This window comes from Perognathus longimembris, chromosome 2 (assembly GCF_023159225.1).
Source record: "Perognathus longimembris pacificus isolate PPM17 chromosome 2, ASM2315922v1, whole genome shotgun sequence".
In the NCBI taxonomy this organism is placed as follows: Eukaryota; Metazoa; Chordata; class Mammalia; order Rodentia; family Heteromyidae; genus Perognathus; species Perognathus longimembris.
The window spans coordinates 25,676,951-25,689,065 of NC_063162.1; the positions used below are offsets into that span (position 1 = coordinate 25,676,951).

The 12,115-nt window shown below is 46.7% G+C and overlaps 1 protein-coding gene across 1 annotated transcript in view; it reads left to right on the plus strand.

Moving 5' to 3' along the window:
• Tll2 (tolloid like 2) overlaps nt 1-12,115 on the plus strand; it is a 104,919-nt gene that overhangs the window by 16,387 nt on the left and 76,417 nt on the right. The window contains exon 2 of the mRNA XM_048338581.1: nt 3,894-4,004. Coding sequence (XP_048194538.1) covers nt 3,894-4,004 — 111 coding nt within the window. The remainder of the gene's footprint in view (nt 1-3,893; nt 4,005-12,115) is intronic.

The window sequence follows — 12,115 nt, forward strand, 5'->3', positions numbered from 1 at the left end:
GTGCGGCCCCAAGCTGTGTAGCTGTGAGAATCAAGAAATGGCTGGTGTGGCTGGGGATATAGCCTAGTGGCAAGAGTGCCTGCCTCGGATACACGAGGCCCTAGGTTCGATTCCCCAGCACCACATATAGAGAAAACGGCCAGAAGCGGCGCTGTGGCTCAAGTGGCGGAGTGCTAGCCTTGAGCGGGAAGAAGCCAGGGACGGTGCTCGGGCCCTGAGTCCCCAAGGCCCAGGACTGGCCAAAAAAAAAAAAAAAAAAAAGAAAAAAAGAAATCTAAAAAAAAAAAAAAAAAAAGAAATGGCTGGTGGAGGCGAGGTGTGGTGTGCTGCCTGCCATAGGTCACAGATTCCATGTGGGTTCTGGAGGGAGCGATGGGGTAGGGTATGTGGCCAGGATGCCCTGGGAAGGCTGAGGGCTGGCTGAAGCCATGTTGTCCAAAAGCCAGAGAACAGTGTCTTGCAGACCCTGGTTCTGTGGGCTTCAGGTCAGGGGGCCTGATTCTGTCCCCCACGGCTTGCTGGCCAGCCTCCCAGAGGCTCTTGGAGTGTCCAGTGGGAGCACCATGGAGGACCCTCCTGAGTCACCCCTGCAGTCTGTCCCATCTCAGTGCCCATGGGGCTGCCCAGTCTATATCAGGTTAGTCGTTCTAGAAAAAGAACACTTCCTGTGGGTCCTGCTTGTAATCCCAATTCTAGAAGCTGGCCTGAGCTCCAAGCTTGGAGTTTAGATTCCAAAGTTATGAGTTCAAGTCCTGCCCCTTTCTTATAGGTTTCTCATTAGGGCTGGTGGTTGGCTTCCCTGTTCCTTGCTTTCTTCATTAAATGTACCGGACCCTGACTACCCTAGGACCTCTGCAAAGAGCATTCATTCTCTCCCTCCATCATTTACAAAAATGCTTCAGAGGTCAGCCCCAGGCCCTGTGCTGGGAGTTGGGGACCCCAGGAAAATGATGGGAGATATGGGGGGAGGGAATATGTTCACGGAAAGGATAGCAAATTATGAGGGGCTCTTGGGAACTCTGTGCTGGGTGTTCTGACAGCCTAGAAACTCTATCCTTTGTGTCTGAGCTTCCTGCTGTGCCTCCTGTCCAGCCTGTACATCTTTAGCAGCCAACATGGAAGAGTCCCTCCACTTTAGCTGCCCTTACCACACACACACCAGGCCCTTGTTATTTCTGCCCATTCTTTGTCACCTCAGGGCCTTTGTATGTGCTCTTCCCTTGGCCAACATGTCCTTTCCTCCTCCAGTTAGCCATCTCTCAAGCTTCTGCTCATTTGCCATTCTCCTACTCCAGTGTTTCCCTTGTTGAAGTCATCCCTGGTTCCAGCCCCATGGCTGCATCCCTCCTTCCCACCAAGCTCCTGGTTCTTACCCAGGGAGGCAAAGGAAGGGGTGGAATTGCGACGTTTTCTTAGTAGGAGTGGTGATGCACTGAGAGGCTTAGGAGAGGCAAGGAACCTGTGTGCTGCTGGAGCCCATGGCTTCCTATCCCTTCAGTTCTTTGCTTCTGTAAGACCACCCCTAGATAGATGATTTTTTTCTGCTATGTTAAATATAATTTTTATACTATACATATTACTATTACTACTACTATTCTACTACTTATCTTCAATTTTATATTCATAATATAGCCATTAGCTGCGGGTGGCTATTCAATGAAAACAAAACAAAATTTAACCTTTACCTTCTTCACACTAACCACATTCCTAATTCCCAGTAACCACATGTATTTAGTGGAGATCCTATTGAAGAACCCAGATGCAAAGCCCCTGAGAAAGGTGCAGAAAGTTTCTGTTGCACACAAGTATAGTGTGTCACAGATCAGTTTTACTTATTTATTGTTACTATAGCTGAGTAATTTAGGACCAGTTAATATGTGTGCCAGTAATGGGGCTTGAACTCAGGGCCTAGGTGCTGTCCCTTAGCTTTTTCACTCAAGGATAGTACTCTAACACCTTGAGCCACAGCTCCACTTCCAAGCAGTTGCTTTTATATCAAACTTCTGATTTTTTTTCCCTGCTGCCTTATTACCCTAGTTCCCTTCCTAAAGATGCAAACAGGGGTGAAAATCTATACCAGGAGGGTTACACTCCTCCCTCGGCCTGGGGCAATCATCACTAATTGATCATAACACTTGTGCAATTTCCTGAGTTATTGACAGTCTTTAAAATGTCCCTCTTCAGTATGCTGCTCTTCCCTTTGAAGATCAAACATCAACTATAATGAGCTAGGGAGAGAGTATTAACACCTTGAAGGAACCATGTGAGGAAGAACATTGCCAAGGAGAACTGGGATTTTGGTTTCCCACAGTTGCCCTGGTCTTATTGAGAATGCGAAGGGTCAAGTCCCTCTCTCTCCTGTGGAGGAGCTTTTTCCCTAGCTCCCAGACACAAATGAGGCACTGCCCAATCAGACTATTCACTGTCCGTGCAGTGGGAATTTGTCCTGGACTTGAGTCTTGGCTGTGACAGGGACCTGCTATGCTAACTGGAGCGAACCGCTCAGACGCTCTACAGGATGTGCTGGTGCCGAATAGAATGGTGGGCTGGGTCCAGATGGGTGGAGCAGTATCTCTAGAAGACATTCTGATGCTGGACCTCTGTCCTGGGGTACCAGTCACATCTTCTAGGGCCGGAACAGCGCCAACTCTGAGGAGTCATTGTAGGGTAGGCTCTTCTTGGGCTGGGATGTGTCTTGTCTTGAGAAGAACATGGGCTCCTGGTATGGTATCTTTAAGACAGAAGGTCTGGAACTTGGGTTCCAGATCCAGTCAGAGGGAGTAGAGAGAAGCATAAGGAGGGAAAGCAGGCTGGCTGTGGCACAGAATCCTGTGGCTCACCACAAACTCTACTCCCTACCCGGTCCCATGTGCTCCCTCAGAGCCAGGCCTGGGCCCCCTTGTGGCTGCCATGGGTAAAGGCCGTCCTGGATGGGCAGTAGTATAAGTCCGTGCTCTTACAGGCCACATCTGCAAGGGCATTGCTTGGTCTTGGCTGAATATCATTGCTCACTTGGACCATTGCCAAGGATCTCAGTATCTGGTGGATGTAGCTCTTCTGTTGTATTTGCTGATTACTGAGTACTAGCCCTGTGCTGGGCACTCATTCATATTTGTCATTTCCATACTTGTCATACTTGTCATTTCCAACTCTAGAGGGTGATAGTGATATTGTTTATCCCCATTTGGAAGTCTCAGCTTCAGGTGTTTGCTCAGTGTTGAACAGACAGAACTCAAGCCCTAGACTGTCTGACCCAGTAGCCTACATAGGTGTAGACTCTCCTTCGTGTGAGAAATGGGATTTGATAGATAGCTGTGTGGGGGTAAGTGTGTATAGCCTGTCCTCAAGGCACTTAGAATCCAGCACAACTTGGATCTCTAGGTGCTGAGCTGTGTGTGGGGAGCAGCTTGTGGGACTGGAGAGAGACCTGGTTTGGGGGTTCTGGCTCTGTCACTTGCTGATTGTGAGACCCGGAGTGGGTGCCTAGAGCGAGTCATTTCTTCTCAGAGTCTCAGTTTCCTCATCTGTGGGATAGAAGTGAGATCAATATGAATTGATGAGAAACTGAAAAGGAAGTGTTACAGAGGTGAAATCCATTGTTGATTGTAAAGCATGGAAAAACCTTGTCTGCCCTCCCAGCCCCCTGCCCCACCCAGCCGAAGCCTAGCACATCCTGATGCATACCTCCTCCCACTCCCCATGGCTTTGATGCCCAGAATATCACTCTTCTTTCTCTGTCAGCTCCATCGCTTAGACTCAGGGAGAAATTTGACCACAGAAACTACCTTGTCTAGAGTTTGTTCCCCAATTCCAAGTGCTCTGTGGACCATTCGCCAATCTGTTTTTCTGGACCTCCAGCTATAGTTGACCCATTTATGTTTTTTCCTTCCTAGCTGTGTTTTGGGGAGACATTGCTTTGGATGAAGATGATCTGAAGTTATTTCACATTGACAAGGCCCATGACTGGACTAAGCCATCAGAGGAAGAAATGGGACATAACACTGGTAAGTACCGGTCCCTTCTCATGACCTGACTGGGAGCCACAGGGGCTCCAGTAGGGAGGCCCAAATCAGCTGATCCTTCAAAGAAAACCTCCAACCAGGTTCTGGTGGCACACACCTGTAAGCCTAGCTACCCAGGACTCTGAAATCTGAGGACCTTGGTTCAAAACCAGCCCAGGAAGGAAGAAAGTCCACAAGACTCTTACTAACCACCACTTTCCAGTTAACCACCAGAAAATCAGAAGTGGCTCTGTGGTTCAAAGTGGTAGAGTGCTAGCCTTAAGCAAAAAGAGCTCAGGGACTATGCCCAGGCCCTGAGTTCAAGCCCCCTGACCACCACCACCAACAACAAAAATCTCCACTTGTCTCTGTGCAAGGTCCAGGCTGGAGCCTGTGTTTGGTTTCTCAGTCTTTGGCCTGGGATCAGCTCATGGCAGACAGTAGAGAATTTGTGAGTGAGCTGGTCATAATGGTAATGAGGAGCTTATGGGGTGGTATTTATCTCTTGAGTTGTTGTGCATTTATTTGGCCCACAAGCCAAGAGACTCCTACCCCTTAGTCTCCTCCTCTCCTTGCTTGAGATAAACAGGAGTGAGACTGGCTTCCTCCCTGTCCACTGGGTTCACTTCTTTTGGTCATCCTCGGAGGCAGTCCAAGTTGCTGCGTGTGGGAGCTGATTTGGTGACTGAGGCTCACATGTACCTGCAAACCGCTTTGCAGTATCCATTCCTTTCTCTTGAAGCCATTGTAAGCACTTTTCATGGGCCATCTGAGTGAAGGAGGAAAGAGCGTGGCCCTGTTTCCTAGGAGGCCTTTACACTAGCAGCCTGCTTTGATCTGTTCGAACTCTAACTTATTCCAAGTTTCAGTTTTCCTATTTGCAAAAGGGGGATGAAACCAACTCTCACGCCATCGAAGTTCCAGGGATTAAGTGCAAAGGAAACAGGCTGGCCCAGTGCCTAGCATGTAACGTCTCAGAAAACGGCACTTATTGAAATGAGACACTCATAGCAATTGTGTAATGAGTCCAGAGTGGAGGGGAGGAAAGAAATAAGTGGTGAAGCCTACCTGGCACTGTGTGAATGGGCATTGTCAGATTGTGTTGTGAAGGATGAGTAGGAGTTCTTAGTGGGAGTGAGGGCAACATCAGGTGGAGACAAAATCGATGCAAAAGCCGAGTCTATGTGAGGGAACCAAGGTATGATATGGCCGCCATCCAGGGGTGGGCTGTGGTAGGACATGTGTAGAGAGGCTGGGTGGGGCAGCCACTTATCTTGGTTTATCTACCAAGCTAACGACCTTGGCCTCTGCTTGTGGGCTTCCGGACTCCTCTCCAAGATTTCTGAATAGGAATGTGGCTATTTGAGCGTGAACTTAAGGGTCCCTTGTAGAGACCCCTCTCCTACCACTTTCCATAACCCACCATGTGTCCTAGGATACTGGCTTCCTGGTTGTCTGCTTGCTGATAGCAGTGGGGGGGAAGGGGCACAAAGTATCTCCCCCACTTGGTGACATCCAGGAATGTGAAGATGGGAGGCAGGAAGGTACTCCGAGTAGCACATTATGAGGAATGAGAACAGTGAGAGAGGACAGGCTTCAGAGGTCCCTATGGGGGTGTGTGGATGAGAGACTAAAACTGTGGGACGTCAGGGGGACCCTTGCCAGTGCCCGGTGCCTAGCGGGGAGCTTTAGAAGCCATTAGGTACACCACATCTTTTTTTCCTGTGGTATTTGGGTTTAGGAGACTAGCATTTCTTAGAATTTTGAGGCCTCTTCTGTGTGGTTTGAAAAGTACACTTGCATTGTACATGAACTCTTGAGTTAATTTTTTTTCCTTTGGCCTTTTTAAATTTTTTTGCCAGTCCTGGGCCTTGAACTCAGGGCTTGAGCACTGTCCCTAGCTTCTTTTTGCTCAAGGCTAGTGGCAAGAGTGCTTGCCTCGTATACATGAAGCCCTGGGTTCGATTCCTCAGCACCACATATATAGAAATGGCCAGAAGGGGAGTTAATTGTTTTTTTTTGTAATCATCACCACAGCCTTAAATGAACCCCAAAGGAAGGAGGCATTTCTCCATGAATCTACTGTGCTATCTCACCATGATCTTCCTTAGCTTCTCCCAGAGGCCTAGACAAGTTCACCTCACTGCCACCTGTGTGCTTGTTAGACCTTAAAAAAATACAACATTACTCAATCATAGTGAACTTTACGTATCTTACATATGCAGCATGGCAGATGTTTATATACATACACACCCTGGTAAGAGTCACCTGGGCCACGTGTATGGAACATTCCAGATTCCCGCAGGCCCTAGAGATCCCTGTTGATCTTCCCAGTCATTGATTATCTCAGAGTAGCCACAAGCTGACCTCCATTCCTGCGGGTACAGCATCCCTCGGAATGTTCTTCTATGTTTGTCTGTTTCCCCTTGCTTGGCCCCATGACTATGAAATTTACCCATGGCACTGTGCAGGGCAGGATTCCCTTCTCTCCTTGCAATATTCTGTGCTATGAATGTACCTCAGCTTACTCATTCCTTTGTTGGCCGGCATTTGGACAAAATGTGTACAGTCTTTGGCTATGATAAATACAGCTGCTTACATTCTTGGTCATATTCTTGGTGAATACTCATTTCCAGTGGGCATATGCCCACAAGCAGAATAGCAGGACCCTCTGATAAAGAAAAGTTTAGCTTTAGTGGCTACTGTCCAGTCATTTTCCAAAGTGGTTGTACCAACTTACATTTCAGGTGAGAGCCTCCTCACTTAGAACTCGAGAGTGAGCTCCACTCAGGGTGGATGTGGAACTTTGCTTGTCTCCTCTGTCCTCTTTACCTGTGGATTGATACAGGTTAGTCTACATCACACTCAGCTCGGGCCTCACCACAGGTGGACCAGTGCTTCGAACCTAGAAGACACTGATGACATCAGTGGAGAGAGAAGATGGAGGTAGACAGAGATTTCACACCTTGGAGCCTTCTCCCAGGACCTAAGAGGAGATCAGAGCTCCCTCCTTCCCAAACTCCAGATACTTTTTTTTCCCCAGTGTGTTTTTAGAGCAAGATGATTTTTCTCCTGATTGCTTCTCTCTGAAGGTCAATAATACTTTGCGGCTGGGGATATGGCCTAGTGGCAAGAGTGCCTGCCTCAGATACACGAGGCCCTAGGTTCGATTCCCCAGCACCACATATACAGAAAACGGCCAGAAGCGGCGCTGTGGCTCAAGTGGCAGAGTGCTAGCCTTGAGCGGGAAGAAGCCAGGGACAGTGCTCAGGCCCTGAGTCCAAGGCCCAGGACTGGCAAAAAAAAAACAAAAACAACAAAAAAAAAATAATACTTTGCATCCAGCTGGACTGATTTTATGTTTATAATGGGAATCTTTTTTATTGTTTTTGATGATTAAAATAATACTGCTTGTTTAAAAAAAACAAAAAATGCTAATGGCTCATAATTGTAGAAAGTGGAAAGTGAAAACTCCCCCATTATTCAACCCTGGGGATCCCTGGATTCCTCCCTATCTTTATGTGTTTAGGCTAAGTGTACAACTACACATGTATATGTACAATACATACAGACAGACAGACAGAGTCTCTGCCTATCATCTGTTTATCACCTATCACCTATCTGTTTTATTTTTAAAATGTGCAAGATATTTTAGTGGACATGTTCCTATACAATCTTCATTTTTACTAACTATTATGCCCTATTTCATCCTAGACATCTTTTAAAAATCTTTTATAAAATTTATTGTTATTATTAAGGAGTTGTACAAAAGGGTTGCAATTCTATAAGTCAAGTCATGAATGTACTGCTTCTTAAGCAAGGTCACCCCTTCCTACCCCCTTTCCCCATTTTCCCCCTTTTGTGTCTACCCACAAGTTACATAGTTCACTTTTATATATTAATATTATGACTGCATTTTCTCATCCTTCCTCCCTCCATTCCTGTTCTCCCCTTTTGGTCCCCCCACCTCCAAAAATTGTTTGCATTTCCTCGAACTCATTTTGATAAATAGTACTTTAGTTGTTCAGGGAAATTATGCCTTTGGATCCCTCCCCTACAAATGCCCTGCTTTAGTTAGTTTGTGTGTAAATGCATTGAACCCTGTTACGTTATCATGTCTGGATGTGCTTTTTAGATCTAGTTTCCAAATATGAGAGGAAACGTGCTGTTTGTCTGAGCTTGCTTACCTCACTTAATATAACTTGCTGTAGGTCCAGCCATTTCTCTGTAAATGTCATGCTATTATCTTTTCTAATGGATAAGTAAAATTCCATTGTATATGTGTATATGTATATATATTGTATATATGTACCACATTTCCATATACCCATTGTCGGGCATCTGGGCTGTTGCCATAACTCGACTTTATAAATAGTGTGGCAGTGACTGAGGATGTGCAAATGTCTTTATGGTATCCTGGCTTGTAATGCTTTAGGTAGATGCCCAAGAGTGTTTTGGCTGGGTCATATGGTAGTTCTATGTTTGGTTTTTGAAGAATTTCCAAACTGTCCTCCAGAGTGTTGTCACTAGTTCACATTCCCATCAACAGTGTCGCGGGTTCCCTTTCCTCCCCACTCCCCGCTCCCTGCCCCGAATTTCTTATTGTTCAAATTCTCCATGTTGGCCCATCTTACTGGGATGAAATGGAACCTCCGTATTGTTTTGATTTACATTTCTTTTATGGCCAGAGATGTTGAACATTTTCTCATGTGTTTATTGGCCATTCTTACCTCTTCTTAGAAGACTCTATTTAGCCTCTTTGCCTATTTATTGATGGGCTTATTAATTGGAGGGGGTTAGTTTTTTGGGTTCCTTGTATATTTTGGACATTAAGCTCAGTTTGTTGGCTGTCTTTCTAGTTTAGTAAATATGTCCTTTGCTGTGCAGAAACTTCTTAGTTTCATGTAATCCTTTAGCTGGACATTTTTTCATGCCGTTTATCTTAATAGTAGTAGTGGTCCATATGCAACTGCATATTTAATCTAACGAAGCCCTTGCATGTGGACGTGAAATGTGTTTCTTTTTTCTCTATTGTTTTTCCTGTTGGGTATGATGCTGCTGGGGGATGGGTCAAGTGGTAGAGTGCTTGCCTGGCAAGGGTGAGGCCCTGAGTTCAAACCTCAATACCACCAAAAAACACAAACAAACACAAATGAAATGAACTGATACTTCCGGGGAGAACTTTGTACACAGATCATTAAACATTTTCTTGAGTTTTTAAAAAAATATGAAAGAGAAGCATACTTTACCTTCTTTTCCTATACCTGAATGTGTGCAAGAGGCACACTTAGGTGTGGATCATCTCATTTGTGAGCTTTGGTAAACACTTCTGTATCCTTTCCTTGGAGGCTGGAAAGGGAGATACAGGGAAGAAGGCTGAAGTCCTTGCAAAGGGAATGTGAGGGAAGGACGTAGTCAGCTGTTGAATCCTGCCCCCCCTCCAAAGCCCCCTTTCCTGTTTGTCTTGTGAACCTAAAGGTATTTTCCTAGCTATGGAATGAAATGATGCCATTGGATGTGGAGGTGGCCCAGCCAGCCTCATTTCTTAGAGGTGTCCATATTCCAAATTCACTCGATTACAGAAGCAGGACCAGAGCCTAGGTTTCCCAACTCTCTGATGCTGTACCCTCCCCTGACCAGCCTGCCCTGTCAGCTGGAAAGAATAGAGAACAAGTTGAAAATCAGGCTGGAGTAATGAATGAGAAAGCTATGGTTCAAGAGTCTACTTAGGGGGCTGGGGATATGGCCTAGTGGCAAGAGTGCTTGCCCCGTATAGATGAGGCCCTGGGTTCAATTCCCCAGCACCACATATATAGAAAATGGCCAGAAGTGGCACTGTGACTCAAGTGGCAGAGTGCTAGCCTTGAGCAAAAAGAAGCCAGGGACAGTGCTCAGGTCCTGAGTCCAAGCCCCAGGACTGGCCAAAAACAAAACAATAAAAAAGAGTCCACTTAGCTTTCTGCACTGGCCACAAAAGAAGACTGAGGGTTTGTGCTCCCAGGCGAGTTATCTGCCATTGTTCACTTAGAAGCCATGGCTTCAATTGGGTTGGTTCCAGTACATGTCCCTACCTCTAATCTCTCTTTTCCCATCCTGCTTCCAGATTATCTTCCTGATAATTTTTAACCATTGTAATAGGTGGAATATCATTCCTACCAAATTCATGTCTAGTGGAACCTCAGATGATAGCCTTTGAAGACAGGGTCTTTACCCATCTCAATACTTAAGGACCTAGAGTTAAAATTATCCTGGACTTAGGAAAATCCAATGACTAGAGTCCTCATAAGAAAAGGAGAGGACACAGAGAGACACAAATGGAAAGGCCATGTGAAGATGGAAGAAGATTAGAAGGATGTAGCTGTAAGCAAAGGACACCAAGAACTATCAGGAGCCACCAAAGCTAGGAAGAAGCAAAGGAGGATTCTTCCCTCGGTCATTCAGAGTCCCAGAGTTCGTGGCCCTTCCACCACCTTAATTTCAGACGGTTAGCCTCCAAAATAAAGAGATTTGTTTTAAACCCGTTTGTGGTAATGTGTGTGGCTATCCTGGGAATCTAGTAACAGCTCTCCCTTTTTGCCCTCTTCAGTAGCTCTCAATGCATATGGGGAACATCCCTTAGTCCAGCTCCCAATGTCCTGCCTGCTCAGCCTACAGCCCCACAGGCTCCCTTCCCTCTTCTGCCCTCCAGCCAAAGGTGATGACATCGTGTCTGTCCCCACCCTTTGTTTCCTTTCTTCCAGCCTTCTGTTCCAGCTGCTCCCTCTGCTCAGAGTCCCCATTCTACAGACAAAGTAATGAAGGCAAGAGGAAGCTGCTGATTCATCCTCAGCTCTGTAACTGGGTGTAGTAGTGACAGCTCTTTCCTCAGCCAGCTGCCAGCTGTGGTTGACAGGGCTGGGGAAAGTAGCCTCATTTGGGACTTGGGATGGAGATAGCCCTCCTTTTCCTAGTCTCTCTCCTTCCTCGTCTCTCCTCTCCCTTCTCCCCTCTCCTCTCTGTCCTCTGTCCTTTGCCCTCTCCCTTCTCTTGTCTCTCTTTTCCCCTGCCCCTCTCCCCCCCCCCGCACCCCCCCCCCACCTTCCTCTTGCTACAGGTATTAGGGCTTGAACTCAGAGCCTGGGCACTGTCCCTGAGCTTTTGCACGCAAGGTGGGTGCTCTATCACTTGAGTCATAGCTCTACCACCTGCTTTTTGGTGGTTAATTGGAGATAAGAATTTCCCTTTCCTTCCCAGGCTGGCTTTGAATGTGATTGTCAGATTTCAGCCTCCTGAGTAGCTAGGATTACAAGCATGAGCCGCCTGTGCTCAACTTCCCCCATTTTCTTGTGAGTCCATTCCTCTGCTCTTGGAGCTGCCAGGGGGCTGACGAGGGAGTAGCATTGGATGTGTGGGGGGTAAGGCAGCAAGGGCATGCCCCTCAGAGAGAGAAAGTCTTTCTGTATGTGCCTTGCTTGCCTTACTGAGAGAAGAATGGAGGCCCTGGGTAGGCATGGGCCAAGCTGCTCTATGAATGGGACCCTTGAATGAACATTGCAGAGTTTCCTAAAGCTGCTAATCGGATTAGCTGTGTAGTGAAGGAAGTACTTAGCGGGAGACACACAGGGACACGCACACAGGCACACACACACACACACACACTTTCCAACCCTCTGGGATCCTCTCCAGTGTGTTTGGGAGATGGCACCCCACTTCCGGCTTGGTAGTAAACACCTCTCTTCTAAACAACCAGGCTGTGCAGAGCCCCTGGGGCTGATGCTTTGGGTTTTTGTTTGTTTCTTCCCCAGAAGAGTTGAGGAAGGAGTACCTCACATTCTCATCTTTGCAAACAGACCAAGAAAGGAAATCTTACTTTGCTGTTATCTCTGGATAATGGGTCTGATCTCTTGATCTCTGTAATGAGGACTCTGAAAGGGGAAACAGTTTTAATTACTTGTTGGCTCCGGTGGAAGCTAACGCTTCCCACCTCTTCTATTCTAAGCTACTGGGCCATGTCCGTCTCTATTTAAGAAGCCAACCTTGCTCTAAATCCTTGCTTCCTCAACTCCTGCCATCTGTGCAGAGCATCTGCATAACACCAATAGTTTGGCATCTGGGTTCATAATAATAAATGAGCA